The sequence below is a fragment of the Triturus cristatus genome, chromosome 5_1, assembly GCF_964204655.1.
Source record: "Triturus cristatus chromosome 5_1, aTriCri1.1, whole genome shotgun sequence".
Taxonomy (NCBI): Eukaryota; Metazoa; Chordata; class Amphibia; order Caudata; family Salamandridae; genus Triturus; species Triturus cristatus.
In genome coordinates, this window is record NC_140587.1 from 210,689,252 (window position 1) to 210,714,614 (window position 25,363).

General features: G+C 43.8%; 1 protein-coding gene across 1 annotated transcript in view; it reads left to right on the plus strand.

Moving 5' to 3' along the window:
* The window catches only part of LOC146830648 (uncharacterized), a 515,492-nt gene that overhangs the window by 281,739 nt on the left and 208,390 nt on the right, over window positions 1-25,363 (plus strand). The window contains exon 13 of the mRNA XM_085604827.1: window positions 12,515-12,643. Within this exon, the coding sequence (XP_085460953.1) occupies window positions 12,515-12,643 (129 nt within the window). The remainder of the gene's footprint in view (window positions 1-12,514; window positions 12,644-25,363) is intronic.

Sequence of the window (25,363 nt, forward strand, 5' to 3'; positions counted from 1 at the left end):
GACTTGCAGATGATAACCTATCTGAGCATTCGTAGGATCCAATTTCTCGATGCGATAACATCTTTAAACTGAAACTGTACAGCTTCTTACTGACAGTCTTCTCGTGAGAAATCTCTTCCCACATTTCCTTCAATTCTGTTTTCTCAGATTTAGTGATGTAAGATGTCACATACCGAGCAACAGCAATAGAATTGTCTGCCACATACTGAATATCCATGTTAGCATTCCACATGGATAAAATGACTGGGTTGAAGTCATTTATAAATTTTGACTCTTCTTTTCTTTTTAGGTTGTAGGTATTTTTGGGAGATTTTCTGGTTATAGTATGTCGCACAGCTGACATAAAACTGTTGACTCTTCCCTTTGAAAGAACAGGTCTAGGAAATCCAAATCGACACTTTGTGTAGAATTTATCTTTGGTCTTGTACTTCCGTCGACAGTATTTTCCACACCGATGACTTTGGAAACGTAAAACTTGTTCTTTTAACTTTTTCTCTTCTGTGCTTTTAGGTATAGCACATGTTGCATATTCTTCAATGAAAGATAACACTGCTTCATCAGTATCTGTTCCAAACTTTGGGGCATCCTTGATCCACAACAGCATATGAATATGAGGAGCACCTCTTGCCTGGTACTCTTTTCTCCAAAAGAAATCCACTACTTCTCCAAGAGGTGGATTTTTTTTATTGCAGATGAAGGACATCATAGCCTCAAATCTATGATTGAAATATCTGCAAACATTAACTGGATCCAATGAGCACAGTTCTCCTGCTGTCTTGTATTCAATGTTTTTAATGTTTGAATTTGCCTCTCGTAGAAAATCCAGTAAATCATCCCAAGCGTACTCGGCACAGCTTAGGGTTAGAAACCATGTAGGAGTTCCTAAATTCCGTAACATGCATTTTAATTCACCATGGCGTCGGTACCAATATTTATTTGTCCCACGCTGACAAGCCATCAGATTGATCAGTTGTGTTTCCAAATGATTATCTCGGTGCTGCACTTTCTCCATAAAATCCTTAGCAGACACATTTTGTAAATGTACTCCACTTTTTAAAATGTGATTTACTGCATAAGATAATGCAGACAAGTCGCTTTCAAATAAAAGATGGAACAAATAAGGAATACTTTGACGAAATCTTGGATCTTCTGCATATAATCTTGTAGTCCGATACTCAGAAGCAGGAATCTGTTCTGGGCGTTCATCGTATCGTCCACCTTTTCCTGTAGGAACCAGCTGAGGAAAACATCGAGCTTCCAAGCTCTTCTCCCATACACTCACGGGAGTTCCTTTTGCTTTCTTCATCTGAAACAGATCAATAGTATCTCCCATAACTTCTTTTGAATGAAGAGGATGTATGCTAAAATGTTCATAAATTTCTTCTTCCTTTGACTTGTCCACTTTTTCAATTTGACCAGTTGGTGTTTCTGTGTCTTCTTGTAAATCTTCTTCTTCTTCATCTATATAAATTGATTCATACCATTTTCAAATACAAATTTGCTCTTTGTACTTTTCGTACATCCACCAGCTCCTGCCAAATCTTCTTATTCTTTGTAGGTACACCATTAACCAGAATTACTAATGGTTCAGTTTCCAAAGTATCTGCATCAATAGTTTCCATATTTTTTTTCAAATCCAACGGCAAATACACCACTCTTCCTTTTAAACCTCTCAGTAAATCAGAAGGAGGTAATTTACCAGTTTTGGGCTCCATACGTACTATGGTCTGGAACGGATGAACACATTGAATGAGTATAGACTCATATGTATTTAATTCAGAAAGTTCGGCAGGAATAGCATCCAATTCTAAATTATTATGTACAGCTCTGGTCGGCATTCTATTTTCTTCTAACTTGTTATAACAGTATTTACAAATACGCTGATCTTCACCCAATTCAAAACAATTTTCAAGAAATATATATGTTGCAAAATCCTTCCACTTATAATTATCTTCATTTTCACTTTTTTTATACAGATCAACATTCCTTGTTTGAATTTTATAATGACTTCTGCGGCAACAAATACAAGTAATATTTGGTCTTTCATTAGAGGTGATAGTAAATTTTGTCATTTCATCCTCAAAATTTTTAGTAATAATGAGTTCTACATTCTGTTCCTCATTTTCCTCATTTACTGTGTCCTTTTCTGCACTTTCTTGTTCTGGACCAAAGTAACAAAACTGAATCTCATCAGTAACCTTCACTACATCTGATACAGATCCACGGAACAGAGCATTATTCAACTCATTCAACTTTACTGCTGGACTTTTAGCAAAATACAATGTTCTCACAAACTTTCTCATTTCAGTATGATGAACAGCCAACATCCTAAAATGATGAAAAACACTTTTACACACTTTTCTAGGTAGACAAGCCAGAGAATGTCCCTGCAAACCAGTATTTTCTCTCACTCTGCATGGATCTAGTGTTTGAAGCACCTTCATCTTCTGTTTTACACTCTTTTTACTATATTCTCTTAGAAAGTCACGTAATTTATCAATAGATTCCTGACGCACAGTACAAATACTTCTACAGTTCCAAGTGTACACTGGGGCTTTTGGACGTCTCCCCATAGCCTCAGCAGCCATTACTTCTTCCTCATTTCTTGGGACCATTTTCTCTTTTTCCATCACACAACCATCCTTAACTTCATATGCTCTACAATTGGTGTCAACTGCATGCAACAAACTATTACTTTGAAGATAACTCTCTTCATTAAAAAATGGTTCAGTACTTGAACTGTGTTTCCATTCTCCCAAGAACACTTTACAAAAGTTACTTTTTTTCACTTCTCTTTTCCTTTTGCTTTGTGACTTCATTGCATTCACTAATTTATCTAATCTACGCATCCTATTCAAAATTAGAATAAAAAGTGTTCTTTTTATTTCCAAAGCCTTACTTACAATATTTTCTATAAAAAAAAATTCTTAATAAATTTTGTTTTTTTCTTATATTTTTTCACATCCTTTAGCAAATTTAACATCACTCTTCTATGAAACATTTTTCGACGAATGTTTTTAAAATCTAATTTTCGTGTTAAATCAGTTTGACATACTTCTGATTGTACATTAGCTTTTTTTTTTGCTGTTGACTGTGTTATTGCTTTGTACATAAAACACTGTTTGTTTTACAGTTATTTTTGCCATTTTTTTGTTTTTTGAAAATCTTTTTAAAGAAATCTCTGCTCTGCTTACCAGTAGACTTTTTCTTTTTGCCATCACCAGCTTCTCCTCCTATTTTTTTTCCCCAGTTTTGTCCAGATATACTTGTTGTTGCTTTTCTTTCCTCTTTCTTGTCCTTAAAGGCATTTTTTTTTCACTGTTGCTCAGCAATACCTGCAAGGAACTTAAAAAAAAATCCTTTTTGTAATTATAATTCATTAAAATATTTTTTTTTACTTTTCATTAATTTCAAATGTTTTTCCATTTGTCTCTCATTTGTGATTTACTAATTTGTGCACAGTGCTAACCACCACAGTTGAAAAAAAACAAGCTGCCCCTTTCCTGCAAGTGCATGTTTTACAGAACAACTGCAACACAAATTATATCTGTGGCCACAATTCCTGTGCGCACACAGCCTCATGGTGTGTTTCTAAGCAGAAAACAGAATTTGATTTGAAAATTCAAAGCACATTTACTACTCTGGTAGATCAAGTGATAATTGCTGTTACAGCCTTACACATTTTCCTTGTAGATCACAGAGGCAGAAAAGAGCACATTTCCTAACAGCTACTTCATACCATAAGTATCTGCAACCTGGGTGAGTGTTTAGAGTAGAGCAAAGAAAATGAGGCCTTGGTGACGTTGAATGTGTTTGCATTACACACAGTCCTGAGTAGTACGCATGGGAGTGTTGGAGAAGCTGCTGCGTGTGTCCCAAGAGTGTGTTTCTGCAGACTATGTATTGTCAGCTGCAAGAGACATGAGCAAGGAGATTTCCAGAACTGCATGAAGACTGCAGGGATGTACGTAACAGTGCATGTGTGCTAAGGGATAATTTGTGTAAACACAACAGGCTGCCCCTTTCCTGGGACTGCAATTCTTACTGAACAACAACTTCACTAACTAAATCTCTGCCCACAATTCCTGTGCGCACACAGACTCATGCTATGTTTTTTGGAACAAAACAGTGTCCCTGAATAGTACCAAATTACTGTTACTGCCTGACACATTTCCCTTATCATTTACAGAAGCAGAAAACAGCACATGTCCTAACAGCTCCTTAAGACCATGACCATGTGTTACAGTGTGAGTGATTAGACTAGATCAATTTAAATGAGGCCTTGGTGACGTTGAATGTGTTTGCATTACACAGTGCTATCTGAAACAGCACACAGAGCTGAGTACTACACATGAGAGTGTTGGAGAAGCTGCTGCGTGTGTGCCAAGAGTGTGTTTCTGAAGACTGTGTATTGTCTGGTACAAGACAGATGAGCAAAGAGACTTCCAGAACTGCATGAAGACTGCAGGGATATATGTAACAGTGCATGTGTGCTAAGGGATAATTTGTGTAAACACAACAGGCTGCCCCTTTCCTGGGACTGCATTTCTTACTGAACAACAGCTTCACAAATTAAATCTCTGCCCACAATTCCTGTGCGCACACAGACTCATGCCATCATTTTACACACATAACACAGGCTGCCCCTTTCCTGGGACTGCATTTCTTACTGAACAACAAATTCATAAATTAAATCTCTGCCCACAATTCCTGTGTGCACACAGAGTCATGCCATCATTTTAGGCACATAACACAGGCTGCCCCTTTCCTGGGACTGCATTTCTTACTGAACAACATCTTCACAAATTAAATCTCTGCCCACAATTCCTGTGTGCACACAGAGTCATGCCATCATTTTAGGCACATAACACAGGCTGCCCCTTTCCTGGGACTGCATTTCTTACTGAACAACATCTTCACAAATTAAATCTCTGCCCACAATTCCTGTGCGCACACAGACTCATGCCATCATTTTACGCACATAACACAGGCTGCCCCTTTCCTGGGACTGCATTTCTTACTGAAAAACAAATTCATAAATTAAATCTCTGCCCACAATTCCTGTGTGCACACAGAGTCATGCCATCATTTTAGGCACATAACACAGGCTGCCCCTTTCCTGGGACTGCATTTCTTACTGAACAACATCTTCACAGATTAAATCTCTGCCCACAATTCCTGTGTGCACACAGAGTCATGCCATCATTTTAGGCACATAACACAGGCTGCCCCTTTCCTGGGACTGCATTTCTTACTGAACAACATCTTCACAAATTAAATCTCTGCCCACAATTCCTGAGCGCACACAGACTCATGCTATGTTTTTTGGAACAAAACAGTGTCCCTGAATAGTACCAAATTACTGTTACTGCCTGACACATTTCCCATATCATTTACAGAAGCAGAAAACAGCACATGTCCTAACAGCTCCTTAACACCATGACCATGTGTTACAGGGTGAGTGATTAGACTAGATCAATTTAAATGAGGCCTTGGTGACGTTGAATGTGTTTGCATTACACATTGCTATCTGAAACAGCACACAGAGCTGAGTACTACACATGAGAGTGTTGGAGAAGCTGCTGCGTGTGTGCCAAGAGTGTGTTTCTGAAGACTGTGTATTGTCTGGTGCAAGACAGATGAGCAAAGAGACTTCCAGAACTGCATGAAGACTGCAGGGATGTATGTAACAGTGCATGTGTGCTAAGGGATAATTTGTGTAAACACAACAGGCTGCCCCTTTCCTGGGACTGCATTTCTTAGTGAACAACATCTTCACAAATTAAATCTCTGCCCACAATTCCTGTGCGCACACAGACTCATGCCATCATTTTACGCACATAACACAGGCTGCCCCTTTCCTGGGACTGCATTTCTTACTGAACAACAACTTCATAAATTAAATCTCTGCCCACAATTCCTGTGTGCACACAGAGTCATGCCATCATTTTAGGCACATAACACAGGCTGCCCCTTTCCTGGGACTGCATTTCTTACTGAACAACATCTTCACAAATTAAATCTCTGCCCACAATTCCTGTATGCACACAGAGTCATACCATCATTTTAAGCACATAACACAGGCTGCCCCTTTCCTGGGACTGCATTTCTTACTGAACAACAACTTCACAAATTAAATCTCAGACAACAATTCCTATATGCACACAGACTCATGCTGTGTTGGTAGGCACAAAACACAGGCTGCCCCTTTCCTGGGTCATCAATTCTTACAGAACTAATGCTTTTTTCAAATGTGCTGCCATTTTCCTCTCTTTTCTTTCAAAGTGATTTCTGCTAAATCCTAACCATCACAATTTAAAAGAAGCTGTCCTTTTATTTCTACTGCAAGTCTTACTTTTCAACAGCAACACAAATTAAATCTCTGTCAACAATTCTTCTCTGCACACAGACTCATGGTTTGATGGTAGGCACAAAACAGTATTCCTCATTGTTACCAGTACACATTAACTTATGGTGAAAACATACTCCATAATATTTTACATATTCAAGACAGTTAAATATCTCCCAAAACAGAAAATGTAAATCACAACTTTAAACAAATAATCACAATTCTTTTTTTATATCTAAATTAACCACAAACACCCCCTCTCAAACTCATAACTCACCTTTAAAATTAGTTATTTGGGAAAGAAATGTGGCAGTCACACAGCAGTTTATCAGACCAGAATCTCTGAGCTGAACACCTCTCTCCTCTCAGCAGAACCAGTTAATGGCACAGTTTCCCTCTCTTTTTTCACACATATACATGTTAATTACAAATCTCAGTGTTTCCCACTTTTTTTCAAATGAAATCACACATTTCTATTGGTTGAAAACTTCAACCCCTTTCCAAATGTACCCTTTCCCCAACTTGACTTCTGCCTGCTACCATAGCAACAGGTCATGGAACACAGGTGTGAGCAGAGAGGTCAGAAGTTCAGCAGACAATGTTTCATTTCCAAAGAGCAAGAGTGCTTGACTTTTCAAACCTAACAGCAAATCCAAACTAATGTTCTTTGTTCACACATTTTTCTGAACCAATACAAAACATGCTTTTTAAAATTTAAACATACAGCCTAGTTTTTAGTGTAGAATGGTTTGAAACAGCCAATGAGTTCTTTTTATTAAAAAAATTATATGTGCTCCCATTTTTCAACTGTCTTTCATTTCTTTTTGCCTTTCTACTGAAAGACACCTCCTGAGTGCATCCAGATCTCCTTTGAAGATGTTCACAGTGTGGATTGTAGGTCACAGCTATGTCTTCTGGAGTGAAAAATTTGCAGAAAAAAGAGGTATGGTGAGAGACCTTGCTTTGCCAAATGTAGACATTAAATGGATTGGTCAGAGAGGGTTAAAGTGACACCAATTAATGCCTTTGGTGAAAACCTTTCTACATCTCCCACAGCCTAACCTTATTATTGTGCACTGTGGTGGAAATGACCTAGGCACTTTAACTGGGGTAGGTCTGGAAATGCTTATTAAGGACACCTTTGTGCAATTGATGTCGCTTTTTCCACAAACTGCCTTCGTATATTCTAACATATGCCAAAGGCAAAAGTGGAACTGGTCCAACCAATTTTGTCCGCAGATTGACAAAGCAAGGAAGCACGTCAACAAATCTATTTCTGCTTTCCTCAGAGACTATGGTATGGGTTCTATATACCACAACAACTTGCGTTACAACATGCAAGACATTTATAGAGGAGATGGTGTACACTTCAATGATGAAGGCAACAGAGTCTTCCTCTTGAACTTTAGACTCTGCATCGGTACTTACTTGTAGGTACCAAAAAACACACAATAAACACAAGGGCTCTTTTTAGAGCCACCTTATATCTTTTCACTTAATTGCAAATTTTTATTATTTAAAAAAAAAAAAAAAAAATTCGGGTGCGCGCTGGGTGCGCGCACTCGGCGATATTTTTTTTCAAAATATAAATCTTTTTTTTTGCCCTACAAGGTCCTACTGTGACCCCCTTACAATGCCTAGTGGGTCATTATCTCCCCACTCTGCCCCCTTTTCAAGTTCTCCCCCTTTGTTTATCACCCCCTCTTTATGCGAGAGACAAAATGGCGGCCGCCGCTTCCTGATTTCCACCAATTCGAATGTTTACTGACATCTAACAACCAATCAGAAGTGCGCTCGCGCACGGCAAGGTGCGCGCACAGGTCTTGCTCAGTGCGCGCACGGTACGCGCGTACAGATATATATATTGATTTAAATGCTAATTTCTCAGGAAATACTGAACAGATTTACACCAAACCTGCAAAAGGCACTTCATGGACCTTATGGCTACCTCTCTGCCAAATTTCACATAATTCTGTTCAGCCGTTCGGGCTGTAGCTGCGACTAAAGTCCCTATGGAAAAATGCATGGGGAAACGTCTTTTGGGACCCCCCCTTTTTCTCGGCCCCCGCTTGACGAATCCCCCGAAACTTTCAGGGTAGGAGCTGAGCGGAGCGCCCCATTAGTTTTGAAAATTTCGCGAGGATTCGTCAACCGGTGCCAAAGTTATTCAAAATAGAATTTTGAGATTTCCTATGGAAACACGGTCCTAACTATAACTACCTACTGGCGACCGCCAGTAGGTAATATATATATATATATATATATATATATATATATAGATATATATATATATATATATATATATATATATATATTTTTTTTTTTTTTTGTCAGCGTTTCGGGGGTAGCACGGGGGGGAACTTGCCGAATAAAGCATTTATGCTTTGAAAAACATTGTCCCTGGATTTTTGCTGGAGTGCTCTTCATTTTACACGTTTATACGTGTTGGTTGTTTCATATATATATATATATATATATATATATATATATATATGAACAAACCGTGATGCTTGAAATGCAGGCAGGGCTATAGTCTAGGCACTTCAGTCGTGTGGTATCTCTAATAAATACACTGCTCTGATTCAAACTTTCATGAAGAGTTCATTGTAAGTGTAGCTTCAGTTAAAAATGTATTCTTGGCCATTGATTTTCCTTGAATCCTTTAAGTATCAGCAGTGATGATTTTAAATTCCTTAATTATTCATGGAAAATAATATTTTTGTGTTACAAACCCATATGCAGTTCAAACCTAAGCTCTTCATTTGGGTGAGAGGGGGTGTCTAGTTGTGGTAACAAGGTTGCCTTTGTTTTCTTGACATTCATCGTCCCTTGATGAAGGGTTTAGGCTCCAATTGAACTAAAGAAACACAAACAACTATTCATTAAAGTTCGGCACTCTGGGCCTCATGTACAAAGATTCCAAGTAAGAAATTGTAAATTGCTACTAACAACAACCTTACAGTTTGCGTTTTTTATTCGAAATGTACTAAAATCAAGTCAGTAAAAAGTGATTGCAATTTGTGCAAGGACATCTACCGAATTCATTGTACTAACAGATCAGTTCCCAAAATGGCACACAGCAGACAGGTTTAACTTAGGGCAATGTGTAAAGTTTTAGGAGACATCAAAACAGTAGTAAAATAAAAATGCCAAACAATAAAAGTCCCACACCATCTAGACAAATAGAGTAAAATGAAATACACAAAATTACACCAAAGTGGCAAAATTCCAAAAAGAAGTCCAGGACATATGATTTTTTAAAGTGTTTTAAGTAGGAATAGCTCCAAAAAGCGCTAGGCTCCAATGACAGTCTGAAGTCTTGGTAGACCGGGACCTAGGGTGATTTCAATGAAGCGTGGGTTCGATATGCCAACCAGGTTCATCCCGGTCAAAGATTTTACCTTCTGACTTAGGGCCTGATTTAGGGGCATATCATCAAGGCGACGCGATAGAATTATCGCCGCTTTAGTGTCCATTTTCGGACGAAAAGCGGTGATAATTTGATCGCTTTATCAGCAAGGTCACACTATGGCGTGAATCCTTTCCTTAGCACCCTTTCCCGTAATGCCCACCTTTGCATCTCTAATGAGATGCAAAGTGGGCGTTCCTTCCCAATATAACTGGAGAAATGTCGCTAACCGACATTTCTCCAATTATCAATGGGCACTCTAACAAGCATAGCGATAAGAAAAGTAGCGCTAACCATGGTTACCGCTACTTTTCTTACGGCTGCTTTTAGTTTGACTTAACCATGATATCCAATGGAAGGTGGAGATCATGGTTAAGTATGCCCTGCCCTATCAACAAGCTATCGCCAAACCTTGTGCGATTATCGCTGGATTGCGGCTGTGGGGACCAGTTTTGTCACTGGGGGCCGCTTTTACAGCAGTGCTGCAATATCAGCCACCTGTAACAAAATAAAAGCAGCAGCGGTGCTCGCAGCTACAACTTTTCAGTGCCATAACCCCCCTACCCCCGAGGCCGGTCAAGTGAAATTGACAGGGCTGGTTTCTTTCCCCAGTCCGACCGTGTATGCCCTGCATTGACTTATGCACTAGCAGTGTTGCTCTGGGTATTTACAACACAGTTGTCTCTTAATTTTCAAGAGATGGTTATCACTGCTGCCTGGGTTTGTCTGCTTCCGGGACAACACAAGTTGTACATCAGGACTCATATTACAGACACGGTGTCCTCCTCTGCGTGGTGGCATGGTTTTAACTGGGTGAGGCGAGAGTAGACCGGATCAGTGCACCCCATTACATTGACTGCACTGTCCCCAGTGTAGACCCAAACGATCGCCTGTCTTGGGTGCAGCGCATTTCAGAAAGGAGAACCAACAGTTTGGAACCATAGGTCTGCCTTTCACTGTGCATTTTAAAGTGAAGTACAGATCCCCCTGCAGGGAATTGCAATGACTAACTGCTCCTACCTGTGTAGGAATGCCTGCGTTGTCAATACCTCCCTCTCTGGGGGTGCAGAGAACCCTTTGACTCCCCCTTACATGGAATACCCTAGGGCGGCGCACTGATTGTACGCCATCTCTATGCGGTGCATAGTATGTGCACTTCCTGATGGCCTCAATGCCTTTCGGCCTATGTCTATAATAGGGCTCCGGTGCAGAGGCAAAGGATTTCCTCATTTGCATGATGTCACTGTCCGATGAAAATGAGGGATGCTTCTATGAGAGCAGGTTGGTGCACATTTAGCAAACCGGTCCCAGGATGCTTGTTTCCGGTTCAGGGAAGACCTGACCTGGCAGTTTGGGCTGGACTGTTCCCATGCATATGGTGGGTCTGAACTGAGGTGGCGAAGTGAGCTAAAGAATGATGATGGGTTCAACCCAGATCTGTGACTGAGGATGAGTGTCTGAAAAGTTCCAGCGCTCCGTCCATCATCTTCTTGTGTTTGCTTTGTTCACCCTAATGTGGCAGGCTATGCCCAGGCGTGGGTCCCTTGCTCACTTTGCCACTGAATTCAAGCTAGCCTAGCTGATATGGGGTGTTACTCCGAATCCGGTCCCAGGATGCTTGTTTCTGGTCCAGGGAAGACTTGGCTTGGCAGTTCGGGATCGACAGTTCCCATGAGGCACATTTTCAAGACTGATTTGCATATATCTGTGTCTGAGCTGAGGTGGCGAAGTGAGATAAAGAACGCTGATGGCTTCAACCCAGATCTGTGAATGAGGGTGAGTGTCTGAAAAGTTTCAGCGCTCCGTCCATCGTCTCCTTGTGTTTGCTTTGGTGCATATTTAGTGCAGTTGTGATTTGTATCACAAAAGGGCCACACAAGCGTCTGCAGCCCCTTCTGTAATACCAAAGTGCCCTGCGGTGTAAACCGCAGATGCAAAACCAAGTAAGGCCAGATGGGCATTTTTGAGAATATGGCCAAAAATATCAAGGACTAAAATATTATTATGCCAAAATATCGCTTACCAGAATTTCAGGAAGCTAAGTATGCGTTGGTAAGTGATAAACATAGATGTATTATTCTTAACTCCACATTTATGTACCTTGAGGATGTACATATCATCAAAGTAGAGCTGAATTAAGTATGGTAAACCTATAATTAGCTATACACATTTACGATCACAATGGTCTGGTGATCGATATTACAGCCCATATTTTAATGTTGAGATTCTGGTAGTAAATCACAACTGGGCAATACATTATACCATATGAAGTGCAGCTTACAGTCACATGTCATTCATTGGGTGCTAATTGGGCACCATGGAGTACTGTCTAATTCATGCCCATTTTTAAGGGCTTTGTTGATTTTAATAGAACCTCAGATCTGTTCATACAGTTCATCTCGGTACCATACTCACAAATGTCACTCCCATGGACTCCTAAAAGCCTCTCTGTGCTCAGATTAGTGGATTGTCTGTGCACTCATATAGCAGATACCTCACCATATATGCCATCCAATTCTGTATTATTCATCGCATTATGGTACTTGTAGTGCTAGATTTAAAACTGTAAAGGAAACATATATGTGAATATAGGTGAATTATTTCGTCTTTTCTGGAGGGTTAAGCAGAAAATGCTCTACAACATTTCTCTTTTGGAGGAGTTACTTTCATTCATTCATTGGGTTCAGTTGCTGCGCAGAATGTTCAGAAGAAGGCATTTCACATCCTAAAATTCTTCCCCACTCTTCCTTTCCCAGGTTGGAGACAATCCCCTTCATGTGGCGGCACGTCACTGCCATCTGCCTGTGGTGGAAGAAATCCTTAACCACCTGACCACCGAAAAGGGGAGACCTGAAGCCATTGCATGTGTGAACCAGAAAAATAAGGTAAGGACATTGATAGTAATGCTCCAGTCTTGTGATGCGTCCATTACAATCTCATGCCAAATCTCTCTCATTTTTATATTATTACAATTTACAGTTCAGTTTGCAGAAAGACAATTTTCCACCACTTGCTGATTTTTCTCCTACTCTATGTGAATGGAGGATAATCATCTACATATAGAAATTTCTGCCGTTTTTTGCTGGCTTGTCCGCCAGCAAGATTTTGGCCAAAATAGCGAATTTTGCCAATGGAATTACATTTGCTGGGCCAATCCACTGGAGGAATTGTCAGCAACACCTGACCATAGTGGTGTAATTTCAAGCAATATGTGCAGGCACTATAAGTTTACCTCTGATGAGGAGGTGCACTGTGGTGACCTACATTCCGCTCCCACGGACCTGCTTCAGGGTTTTTCTCCTCGAGCACTATTAGTTTTTGACCCTTTTTGCCTTTCTGCTACTTTTTATGACAGTGACTTTCAGAGCTAGATATAACAAATTTGCCAGTATATTTCCAACAATCGTAACACTGCTTATAATTGCTTGTAATGGCAACAGAAATGCTGAGTTTGCACGGCATAGTTAACCCCAATTGAAAACCATCCTACATCAGTGAAAATGGCTCTTTGAGCTTCAGTAGAAATTGCATAAAAATTAACTAGCACAATTTCTGTTTGCTTCCTCCTCAAAACCTGGCAAATAGTCTTCTGAACTAAACTAATATACTTATGGGAGTTTACAACCACAAAACAAAACAAACATTGGTGAGGCTAATGGATCGGATGTTTTGTAATTGGCAGTGTTTGATAATAGGTGATTTTGGGGGATAATCTCAAGAACGTGTGATAACTACCACAAAAGTAGCATAACGCAACTCTTCACATCGCAGTCTTTCACAAGAAAATAACACCACACCGTGTCAACGTGGGATTCTCAACACAGCGGCACCATGCGATATACCCACCACAACGCGGCAAATGAACGCGTTAAAATCAACGCGACGCCACAAAAATGCGAAAAAGCGGCGATGACGCAAATCGCGATACAGAAATCAGTGAAAACCAGCCTCAGGCCTGCAATCCCCACGCGACATGCAGGAAAATGCACCACAAAAGTTGGAAAAAAAACACATACAAAAGCCATACAACAGCGAAGCACAATGGAGGCAGCCGGAGCAAGTGCAGAGGACAACCAGAACCCCATAAGCCCCCCGGAGGACCAGCCTGGGACCTCGGGGTCAGGGAAGGGCAAGGAGAAGAAGAGTAGGAAGAAAAGGTTCAGTCCGCAGGAAAACAGGATCCTGATAACGGAGGTGATAGAACACCATCAACTACTGTTCGTCACCTCCACTGTGTCACTGGCAACTAAAAATGGAATATGGCAGACCATCGTGGACAAGGTGAATGCAGTCGGAGTGCTGAAGAGGACAATGGAAGAGGTCAAGAGGCGCTGGAATGATGTCAAGTACAAAACCAAGCAGAAACTCGCAAACAACCGGAAGGCAGCAATGCAGACTGGAGGTGGGAGCCCAGCGCCACAGGAGGAGTTGGACGAGATGGAGGAAATGGTGTCCACAGTCATCAGTGGGGAGACGGTGGCAGGAGTTGGGGGCAAGGACACTGCTCAACATGACCGGACACAACAGCAACAGGGTGAGTAACGACCAGGGACTAGGGGGACGGGAGGGAGATGGCCACAATGGCACACAGGCAAAATTAAAGTAAAGAACAACTGCGGACAAACCATGCCCCAGAGTCCCAACTCCCACCAAGAGCCCAATGCATCCAAGTATGCAACATCTCAGCACTGTATAAGCACAGAAGTCAGAGGCACACTATATGTAAGGGATGAGGGGCAGCCAAATCAGAGCTGCAGGGCCGACTCCCCCAAAATGCGGCACACACACATCACTTGCAGAGCACATCAACATTGACAACGATGTGGCACAATCTGCAACACGTCCACCACAGAACAGAGGACACAACTGGTGCCGCTTGTGTGCAGAAACTGGCCAATCACATGAGGCATAGCAGGGAAATGTGAGTTGACAATGTACAAGTACAAACACACATCCGTGATGTTGTCAGAATGTCCACTGTCCCGCATGTTGTGGAGTGGTGTTGTTGCTGCTTTTTGCTCGGGAATGCCTACTCTGCATCTCATTAGCGATAGTTGCCGGGGTCTTCCATGGCGATGTTTTTGGAGGATGCTATCGCCGGGAAACTGGTGATATGGGCTGTTAGCACCGGCTTGTGAATGGGGCGGTAAATACATCGCGACTTTGGCTGCGATAAAGTACCAATAACTTGGCGATAGCTCCTTGAGAATATGCCCCTTTGTGTGTTTTGCCCAGCTGCCCAAGAAAGAAAATCCCATAATGAAATAACATCTTGGGCTACAACAATATGCATCCTGTGAGTTAAGCCACATGCTCCAAAAGAGTCATAAGATGAATTTTGTTCTGTTAGTTGTGAACTTAAAAGGCAAACATCAGAAAATATTGCATAGCAGATACTTCAGACAAAAGAGCAGCATTTTCATTGTATGTTTACGAAAGTCAATATGTGCTTACATATTTACATTATAAAAAAGATATAGATCCAACAACATGTTATCATAAAAGCAAAGCAAAACAATTGAATGAGCAAGGGCTATTAGAGGCTTTGGGCGTGATTTAGATTTTAGCAGATGGACTATTGTTTCTCTGTCATGGAGGGACTGATCCATAAGTCATGCTAATGGATTTCCACTCGCCGTACTTAGGATTGGGCCTGACGGACTGCCATCTTTATGATGGAAGACAGCCCATCTGCCAATGCTCAGTCCTTCATCGTGAGTCCCCCGCACACCGTCAACAGATACAACTCCATTAGCTTTGAAGTGTACACACTTGTCCACCATATTTAGAGTTATCTGCCATCAGAGTGGGATGGGGGTAACCTCATGATGGAGGACAGCAATGGTGGACGGGAGTTCGGACAGCAGACATGTTGGTCAAGTTGACAGACAACATTAGTCAACACACACCTGCTCAAAATAAACTGGTCAGCAACATCCGCAGTTCACCATTCAAAAGACACTGCTGAAACCACACAAATCATTTACCACTCGCGACACAAAGCATAAGAAGTATACCTTCGTCATCATTATTTTTCAAAATACCTGGAAGATGGAAGCAAAGATTTTCTGAAAATGAGTCAACTGTTATTGTGGAAGAGGTTAATATGGTAGAGCCTTAAGGGCATATTCACAAGAAACTATCGCAGAGTCAACGGCACTTTATCGCAGCCAAAGTTGCGATAAAAATAACTCCCCATTCACAAGCCGGTGTAAACAGCCCACAGCACCAGTTTACCCGTGATAGCAGCCGCAAAAAACATCACCACAGAAGCCCTGTCCAACTATCGCTAATGAGATGCAGAGTGGGCGTTCCTGTGCCAAAATCCGCGACAACATCGCACCACAACATTCTCAATGACCTCGGCGTTAAAAACACAAAACAGGCGATAAGGCGCGTTAGCACCAGGAAATCTACACTTGCTTTGACCTGGTGTAAAGTCGGACGGCAGCCTGCACCCCAAAAGGGATATCAGCCCAGGGCCACACCCGAAGGGCAACAGAAGCCATAGAGCCACCCATCATGAGGCCCGGACACCCAAGAGGGCCACAACACCCTCCGACACCCCACCCAGGCCCGCAACACCCCCACGGGACCACCCCCAGCCCCGGACCAAGAAACTGCACATCAACACCAAGAATCCCAATACAAACATTTTGCCTGATGTCGCACAAGCAGGAGAATCAACAGACATGCATGGCCAGGAAATGGAGACTCTGTCAAACAGCAATGCAAACACCAACACAAAACACCATACAAACAAAAGCCCAGACAACCCGTAGGATGAGTCCTAGCGGCACCTCACTGGACAATCTGTAGCACACAGCCTGGAAGACCAAATCCAAGAGAAGAAGGTGTGCCATGTGCCCAACAAAGGAAAGGGAGGAATAGAGCGAGGAAGAGAGAGGGAGTGAGATTGCAAAAGCAGCGCAAGGCCCCTCGGGCATCTGCCTCCACATGCCAGCGTGTGTGTGTGTATTGCCATCCATACACCGTGAGCCCAAGGCCCTGTCCCAATCTCAGCGCCAAATCCACATCACATTCCGAAAACGCAAGTAGTAGTCAGACAAACATCAGGGATGAAAGCTCCATTATTCCAATGCAGAAGGCGGGAGGACACCTGCACCTCTGACCCTGGTCCAGAACGCGCCTGGAACACCCTGAGAGAGATGCCATGGCAGACGGGGACGACTCCCACACCACGCATTTCGCAAATGAACTATCTGACTCATCTGCACCCTACACACAGAAGCCCCTGCCTGTAGTACCCCTGCATGGCATGCCCTTGACACTCACGGAAACAGCAACCCACTCTCCCCAACTTTGCACACACAACCGAATCATTGCTCAGAGCTGTGGCATATCCACAAAACTGCCGCAATACAGAAGAGTGTCCGTTCCACGAGATGCACCAACACAATGGCAGGCCATACCGGGCACATGCACAACCCCCGTCACGTGGAACAATACCGTGCACGTATGCTGCATTTACTGGGCGCAGTGCCACTGGCTGTGCTGCAGATCAGTTACCGGCTCAACTTCCGCATTGCCTACGTCACCTGCATCCAGCCCTGGTTCCACTGCCGAACATGCATATTCGAGTGTCCCATGGATGTCTGCCTATCCAACACAACTGTTGATGAATTGCGCTATGACTTGTGTCTGTGCCCCCTGTTGGATCACGAACAGGAGTGTAACCGAGACAGCCGTGCATGGGATGCCTTGACATACTGCGTATGTATTGGTAGTTGTGCATGGGAGATTGCACAATTCCTCATGTGCAGTGACCACATCAAGGCGCTCCCCTATTGGGCTTTGCTGTGGATTGGTGAAACGGCTTGGGCTGAGCACACCTGCCCAGACCACTTAATGGATTGGCTCCCCTGGGGTTCCTTGAACATGACAACGATGTACTATTGGAACACATTGCACATGAAGCTGCAGCCACATCCGATTGGCACCCACAGCACATGTCCCAACAACTTGTTGCATTGTGGGGATAGCTCACACATCCCACCACAACAGAGGATACGTCTGCCTTCATCCGGGCTCTGGATGCATGTTCGTGGAACAACGCGTGTGTACACACACCTGTTCAAGGCGATGCAGGTCCATGCCCGGTGCAACACAGCGTAGTTTGGCAACTTTACAAATTCGGACACACTGCTGGGGGAGAGCACACATGTGGCAATGTAGCATGACATGTGAACCTGTCGGACCCTCACACCTGATCACTGTCAGCAGAGCAGACAATCAGTACACTCCGGAGGCAGAGCACTATGCAGATCTCATGGGCAGCGAGTCGTGCCCCTACACACGGGGAAATGGGCAGACGCCAAACAACACATGACTCATCCAGCAAGGCAAGGTGGGCTGAGAACGTTGACATCCGTGATGAATGTTGCCCATTTTAGCCCCAACATTTTCTGAACTTCGACATGTATCCATTCTGCGTGTGAGTGTCTTAAGCATGTCCCTGCCTGTTGTGGCCCTTGCCTCGTCCGTACTGACACGCACTTGCCAATAAACTCTATGCAACTCCACGGGTGTCTAACTGGGAGGTGTGTTGTTTGGATTGTCCACTCTTGCACCACAATGAGCATCGTCCCTACACAGGGAGGAACTGACTGAAACATGTGCAATGGGGGGGTGTCCCTTTGGCAAGCTCCACCTCTGTGAGCCAGACCTTATTATTGGATAGGTGCTTGACGCCATGTGCACTTACGTGACTTCAGCAATGTGAGTATGGTGTCCAACCCCTGACCATGTGGAGCAATGTCATATAGCACAACAGAATGTGTCCACACAGATGTGTGTGAGTAGGTATGCAAAGTGAACTTCTGGTATCACATGTGCTTTAGAACACCACTCCTGGCCTGCTTTCGTTTGGGTCAGTCCTACACACAGCCCTATTCAATACATGGACGTGTGCCTACGTTGGGGGTTGTGAGATTGTTGTTGATGTGCAATAAGGACACAGCTAGTACTCACCTTCACAGTCATCCAATTGGCCATGTGTCTCAGGGATTCACATGCGCATAGATGTCAGTTACCAGGGTGTACCTTCATGTGCAATCATTGTACCTACATCCAGCCATACCTCCACACGTGAGTGAACATAGTGATGACACATCTATGTGATTTAGAATGTTTTATTCACATTCAGGTGATTGCGGGAGCTGGGGCTGTACATGGCCATCCAAGCCCACATCACATGGATGCCCAGTGGTGTGCCAACCAGAGTCCTTTTGGGAATTGCACAATGATTGGGAAGCGGGAGAGTGCTGTCCGCAGCAGGATAGCTGTGTAATTGACCAGCGGTGAAGAAATAGCAGTCCGTGTAGGGGTCCGGGTGAAAGTCGCAGTGTTCCGGGGGTCACTATGAGGTGTTTCCCAGGCCATGATGCATAGGTCATAACCAGGCAGGGACAGGCCATACGGTGGTGATGGCTGCAACTGCCTCCTTCCCCACACAGTTGTTCACATCCCCTTCTTACTCCCCTGATACGGGTTCTGTGTCCAGTGTGTGTGTCAGGGTGATGGCTGCATCACTGTGTGCCACTGACACATCAGACTGCGAAGGTGATGGAGCAGCATCACTGTGTGCCACGGACACATCAGGGGTTGGAGCTGTGTGTGTCGATGTTCCCGCTGCAGTCATCTAGGACCGGCTCAGTGGCAGCAATGGCAAGATGAAGTACTGCAGGGCATTGAAGTCCCCAGCTGCTACTCGCTGGTGTCCATCTGTGTCAGACATCCTTCCAGCTTGCATCCGCTCCATGTTCTCCATTGACCTCCGCATCTGTCCCAACTCTATACTGTCATGGCTGGTGCCTGTCTGCCCACACAGTTCTTGTGTACGATTCATGGCACCAGCGAGGTCAGCCAAGGTCTGTATCGGAGCATGGTGCGGACAGGGGTTGTCCAATACGGACTGTACGTGGTCCATGATGGGACTCAGACACCCACGTATGGCATCAAGTTTGGCTGCCACAAGCTCAAAACCCACCCGCAGCTGGTCAGCCAACTCCACCTGGGATAACCACACACGTTGTATGTGCTCCATGTATTGGTCGAGGGGGTCTTGGGAGACAGCCGTGTTGGTGTGTGTTTCCTGCTGTGTGGTCTGTGCAGGTGGTGGGGTCACCTTGAGCAAGCTGGCCTGCCCTGTTCCTGGGGGTGGGGTGCAGAGGCTGTCCAGTATCCGTTGGAGGGTATCTTGACATATGTGCAGGTTGTCCTCTACATCATCATCAATGATGGGGTTTGTGTTCTGCTCTTCAGTAAGTGTTGATTGTCCCTCTGCAATATTAAGGGGAGATGCAGGTTAAGAGGGTTTCACATGTATGTTGTTGATTTGCATATGTTTACATTCAGACTGCATGCCAATGTACATTATGAATGTTTTGGGGGAGCTGGCTATTCAATGGCAGTCAGTGTGTTTTCCCAATACATGACGGATGTGTGGTGGTACCCGTTCATTATCAGTCAGGCAATGCCAGATGTGAGTGGACTGTTACTACGCACGAACGGAACCTGTTGTGGGCTCTGTCCTGTGGTGTTGCACATTGTACCACATTGCCGTCGTTGCTGATGTCCTGTGATTGCTATGTGTGTGTGCTGCATTGCGGGGGGACTTGCCCCTGCAGCTCTGATTTCGTGTGGCCTTCTCCCTTTGAGGCGGAGTGCCTTTGAATTGTGTGCTTTTCAGTGCCTGATTTGCTTTTGACTTGGGTTATATGTGCTCTCAGACAGATTTTGTGGCCTGGTGCATTGTTCATCTGTTGCGTGTATTGTAAGCCATGGATTGTGGGTGCACGTGGACATGTCAGGGTGTGACCTGCTCCTTTACGAATGTGATCCGCACTGGGCTACCTCCATGTCGATTCGTGGGCCATGTCATTTTTTTTGGGCTGCTGCCATGAATTGTTACTTGCATAGTCAGTGTGGGACACAGAGCCGCAGCTTTGCTGGATTCGCCACATGTGCATGGGTCGGTGGTGATATTGGTGATAGGGGGGGCCTCTCCTTGCATGTTGTGGATGGGGGCCTACTTGGCGTTTCTATGTGTGCTGCAGTGTGCCATGCAATCAGGGACATGTTCCATGTTCATTGTGAGTGTGCAGTGTGCCATTGTGCCCATCTTCCCCCATCCCCCACCGTCCCTGGTCATTACTCACCCTGTTGTTGTTGTGTCAGGTCGTATCATGCTGTGTCCAGACCCCCCAATCCTGCTACCATCTCCTCACTGCTGACTGTGGCCACCATTTGCTCCAGCTCATCCAGCTCCTCCTGTGTCGAAGGAGGCCCACCTCCAGTCGCAGTTGTTGCCTCCCTGTTGTCGGCAAGCTTATGTTTGGTCTTCCTTTTCAGATCATGCCAGCGCCTCTTGACCTCCGCCAGTGACCTCCTGGACACTCTGACTGCATTGACGTTGGTTACGATGGCCTGCCATATTTCGGTTTGGGGTGCCAGTGGAGGTGCCGAACAGTTGTTGATGGTGTTCGGTCACCTCCGTGACGAGGATCCGGTCTTCCTGAGGACTGAACCCCGTCTTCCTCTTCTTCTTGTCCTTGCCCTTCCATGAACGCGGGTTTCCTGGCTGGTCCTCCGTGGGGCTTGTGGTGTCGGGCTTGTCCTCTGCACTCGGTCCGGGTGCATCCATGTTGCTACGCAGTTTGAAATGTTTTTTGTTTTTTGTTTTCTTGCTTTTACGTTGCTTTTTGCCGCCAGGCACATGGGATTTGCAGGCCTGTGGGTAGTCTTCGCTGATTTGTGTACTGCAAATGTCCTCTTCGCATGATTTTTCGCATTCGCGTTTCACATTTTTACGGCGTGGCGTCGATTTTGACGCTGACATTTGACGCGTTATCTGGTGTCTATCGCATGGTACCGCCTTGTTGTGAATTCCACATTGACACAGGGTTATTTTCCCGCGATGGGCTGCGATATTGAAAGTTGCGTTACGCTACTCTGGCGGTAGTTATCACACGTTCTTTTGAATATACCCCTCAGTTGTTTGGAGTACTGGTCCAGACAACAACCATGAGCCAGAGAAGGCAAACGTGAGACAAAATAGTCGAGAAGGTGAATTCTGTCTCCAGCACCCGACACTCACAAGGGGTGGAATGACCTGCGGGGGAGAGTTTGTTCCCCTGGTTCGAGGGCACACCAAGAAGCCCTAGCAACTAGTATTGGCTCTCCCAGGCCTCATGCCCTGGAAGGAGAAGGTGTTGTCAAAACTCCATACTGAAGTCGTTACAGGAATTCCAAGTGGAGTATAGACTGGTCCGTACAAACACTAGCTCTCCTCTAACAAATTAATCATCTCCACACAAGTTTACTAAATGATATCTCCCACAATTCACTACATACCCTTACTAAAATATAACATTTCATCATTCCTTTGCACCTTTTCCCCTAACACAACTCATAATAGAAACCCATTTAAACAGAAATAACATAATATTTTGAGTAAAAGTCACACCCACACCTATGTAACACCTACATCTAACAATTTACTCATAACAATGAAAAATCTACCTACAATGATCTCATTCACATACAACACACTATATTTCTTTACAGTCTAAAATGTAAATTAAGTCATTTGGAGTAGTAGAAGTTAGAACAGATGAATCCAAGTAACTAGGACTAAGATGTTCAAAGTCTGGTTTTGAAGATGGCATATCACTACATTGTAGGTGAGTGAATGTATTAATTTTTATAGCATATTGTTCAAACAAATATCTTTTCAATTCAAAATAAAAGCTAAGGAATGGCAAAGTAGAGTGAGAACAGCTTTTGGAAAACATTTGAACCGGTGCAGTTACCAGCATGGCATCAGAAACACCACAGAAGGAGCGCAAAAGGAAGATGAAATTCAGGGAGAAGAAGTTGGAAATACTGATTAAAGAAGTTGTGAGGAGCCATGAAAAACTGTTTGGTAAACAGTCACTGCAGGTCCCAGAATCTGAAAAACGAAATTATGGCTGGGAATTAAATGCAAAATCAGCGCAGTGGGTGTCCCACAGCGCTCCATATCTGATTTGCGCAAAAGGTGGTATGACCTGCAGAGCAGGGCCAAGAAAAGGGTTGCTGCAAGGCTTTCTGAAGCAAAAAAAACTGGAGGTGGGCCATCCAAACAGACATCACCCACAGCCTTGGAGGATCTTGTGGAGTCCACCCTTCTGCCGGAGGCTGTTGTTGGAGTGACATCAATAGATTCCTCAGCACCGCCCAGTACCTCCCAAGGTAAGATGCATGCAAATTACTATTCAATGTTAGTATCACTACCAAACAAACTCCGTAAGTCAGATCCGGATAAGTGTAGAACATAGTATTCCAGACCTTGTTTACTTGTAACACACAAATGCATTATGGGAATAGCAGTCAGCAAATCCAAATGGGAAGGCAAGTGGGTAGCAAACCATCAAAGTTGGAACAATTATGACAAGCAAGTCAATCTCTGCACAGTGTGTTGCAATATAACTTTATTTAACAATACAATATTCAAAAGTAAACAAATGTCCACATATGCTAATAAAAAATGCACTGTTCAACATCACGGATGCACCTGAGCAGGAGTCAGATGACGGTGAAGGACATGCCCCCCGTAGAGTGAGTCACAGTCAGGAGAAGACATTGCAGTGTCACCAGCACCCACAACACCAGCTCCAACAAGACGCAGGATCACAGTGGCACAATTGCCTGCTCTAGAAACAGAGGATGAGGGACAGCCTAACCCTCCAACAGCACAGCCTATGCATACACCCACATCAAGACCACGTGTCCAGCTGCAACGTAGGAACATCAGAATCAGGAGACGCAGGGCAGCTGCACTGATGAGAGCTGGCGAAGGCGACAGTTCAACATCCTTTGCTGGTCTTAAGTAAGCAATGTTGAGGGTACAGCGCCTGCAAGTCAAACAAATGCGGTAAATGCAGGCACACCTTTCGACTCTTGCAAGCAACATGGGGGAGATGAGTGACAGCATTGAGCATCATTTTTTTTTTTTTTTTTTTTTTTTTTTTTCACAAAAAGCAACCACTATTGAATTGGCGAAATACCAGATTCAGAGTAGTGGAAAGATGTTGTTCAACTATCTACTTGACAGGTGACCCCACAGACTTGCAATCATCCCGCCAAGATGGCCGAGGGATTAGCATATGACGAAGATGAAATATCATCCATTTTAGCAATGCCACCACTGATCTCCGACACTACTCTCACACACGTCAACCAAAACAATGGCGATTGGGACTCTCTAACAGAATTGAAAAGGACCCAACTCAAAACTTTACTTCACGGAGCCATCATGACTGAATACTTGAGGGGTAATATAGCACCCAACGGTTTGATTGTGGCAAACTCCCCACGAATTTTCCTGAATGACCCCGAATTTAGACGCAGCTGGTCCTTGATCGCATGGAAATGCAGCAGAGACTGGCTGGTCTTAATTATTAAGACTGCTAAAAGACTCTCAGATGCCCTCCTTATTGAAATAAAAACACTGGAAAATTTTTTTACAAGAACTTGACCCAAAAACTCCATACTTTTACATCCTCCCGAAAGTGCACAAAAACGTACATCCACCACCAGGCAGACCGATTGTGTCAGGCATTGGTTCGGCTCTCGAACCACTGTCAAGATTTGCCGACCATTTCTTGCGACCAATGGTGCAGAGAATGCCCTCGTACCTTAAAGACACACAAGACATCTTATTGAAACTTCAAACTTTGAGCTTCAGTCCTACCACCGACTACCTAATGACATTAGACGTGGAAGCATTGTATACCAGTATTCCACAAGAGGCCTCACTTAGGGTGATAGAAAATCTGCTGGGTCTGGAAAACTGGTCATCAATAACACCTATAAAATTTGTGGTTCAATGTGTACGATTAGCCCTAACAAGAAATTACTTTGAATTTGAAGGGGAGTATTTTCTACAAACCCATGGCACTTCAATGGGGATGACCTGCGCCCCCAGTGTAGCATGCCTGTACGTGCATGACTTCGAAACACGTTTCATCTATAGTGACTCCAACCCGTACCAATCCAACTTGGGAGTATGGAGAAGATTCATAGATGATATCTTTATAGTCTGGAAAGGAGATGCCGAAAAAGCAAAAGAATTTCTGACATGGCTAAACAACAGGGATGAATTCTTGAAGTTTACAATGACTCTAACAAAAGATTCCATCACATTTTTGGATTTGAAAATCTGGCCAGCGGAGGGGACACTAAAAACGGAAGTGTTCTACAAACCTACAGATGCCAACAACCTCCTCAGATATGACAGCTTCCACCCGAAAGCGCTGCGAGACAACTTGCCAGTAGGCCAATTCCTACGACTAAGGAGAAATTGTACGGAAAAAGCAAATTAGGAAATTCACGCCAAAAAATTAACACAGAAATTGCAGACAAAGTGCTACCCTACAAAACTGATTAAACAAGCATATAAAAGGGCAAAAAACTGCAACAGAGAAGGGCTTTTGGAACCAAAAAGGAAACTGGATGACAAAAAACTGGTATGCGTAACCACATTCGGAACAGATTCCAACAGTGTAAAGAACATAGTTCTACGACATTGGAGAACACTGAAC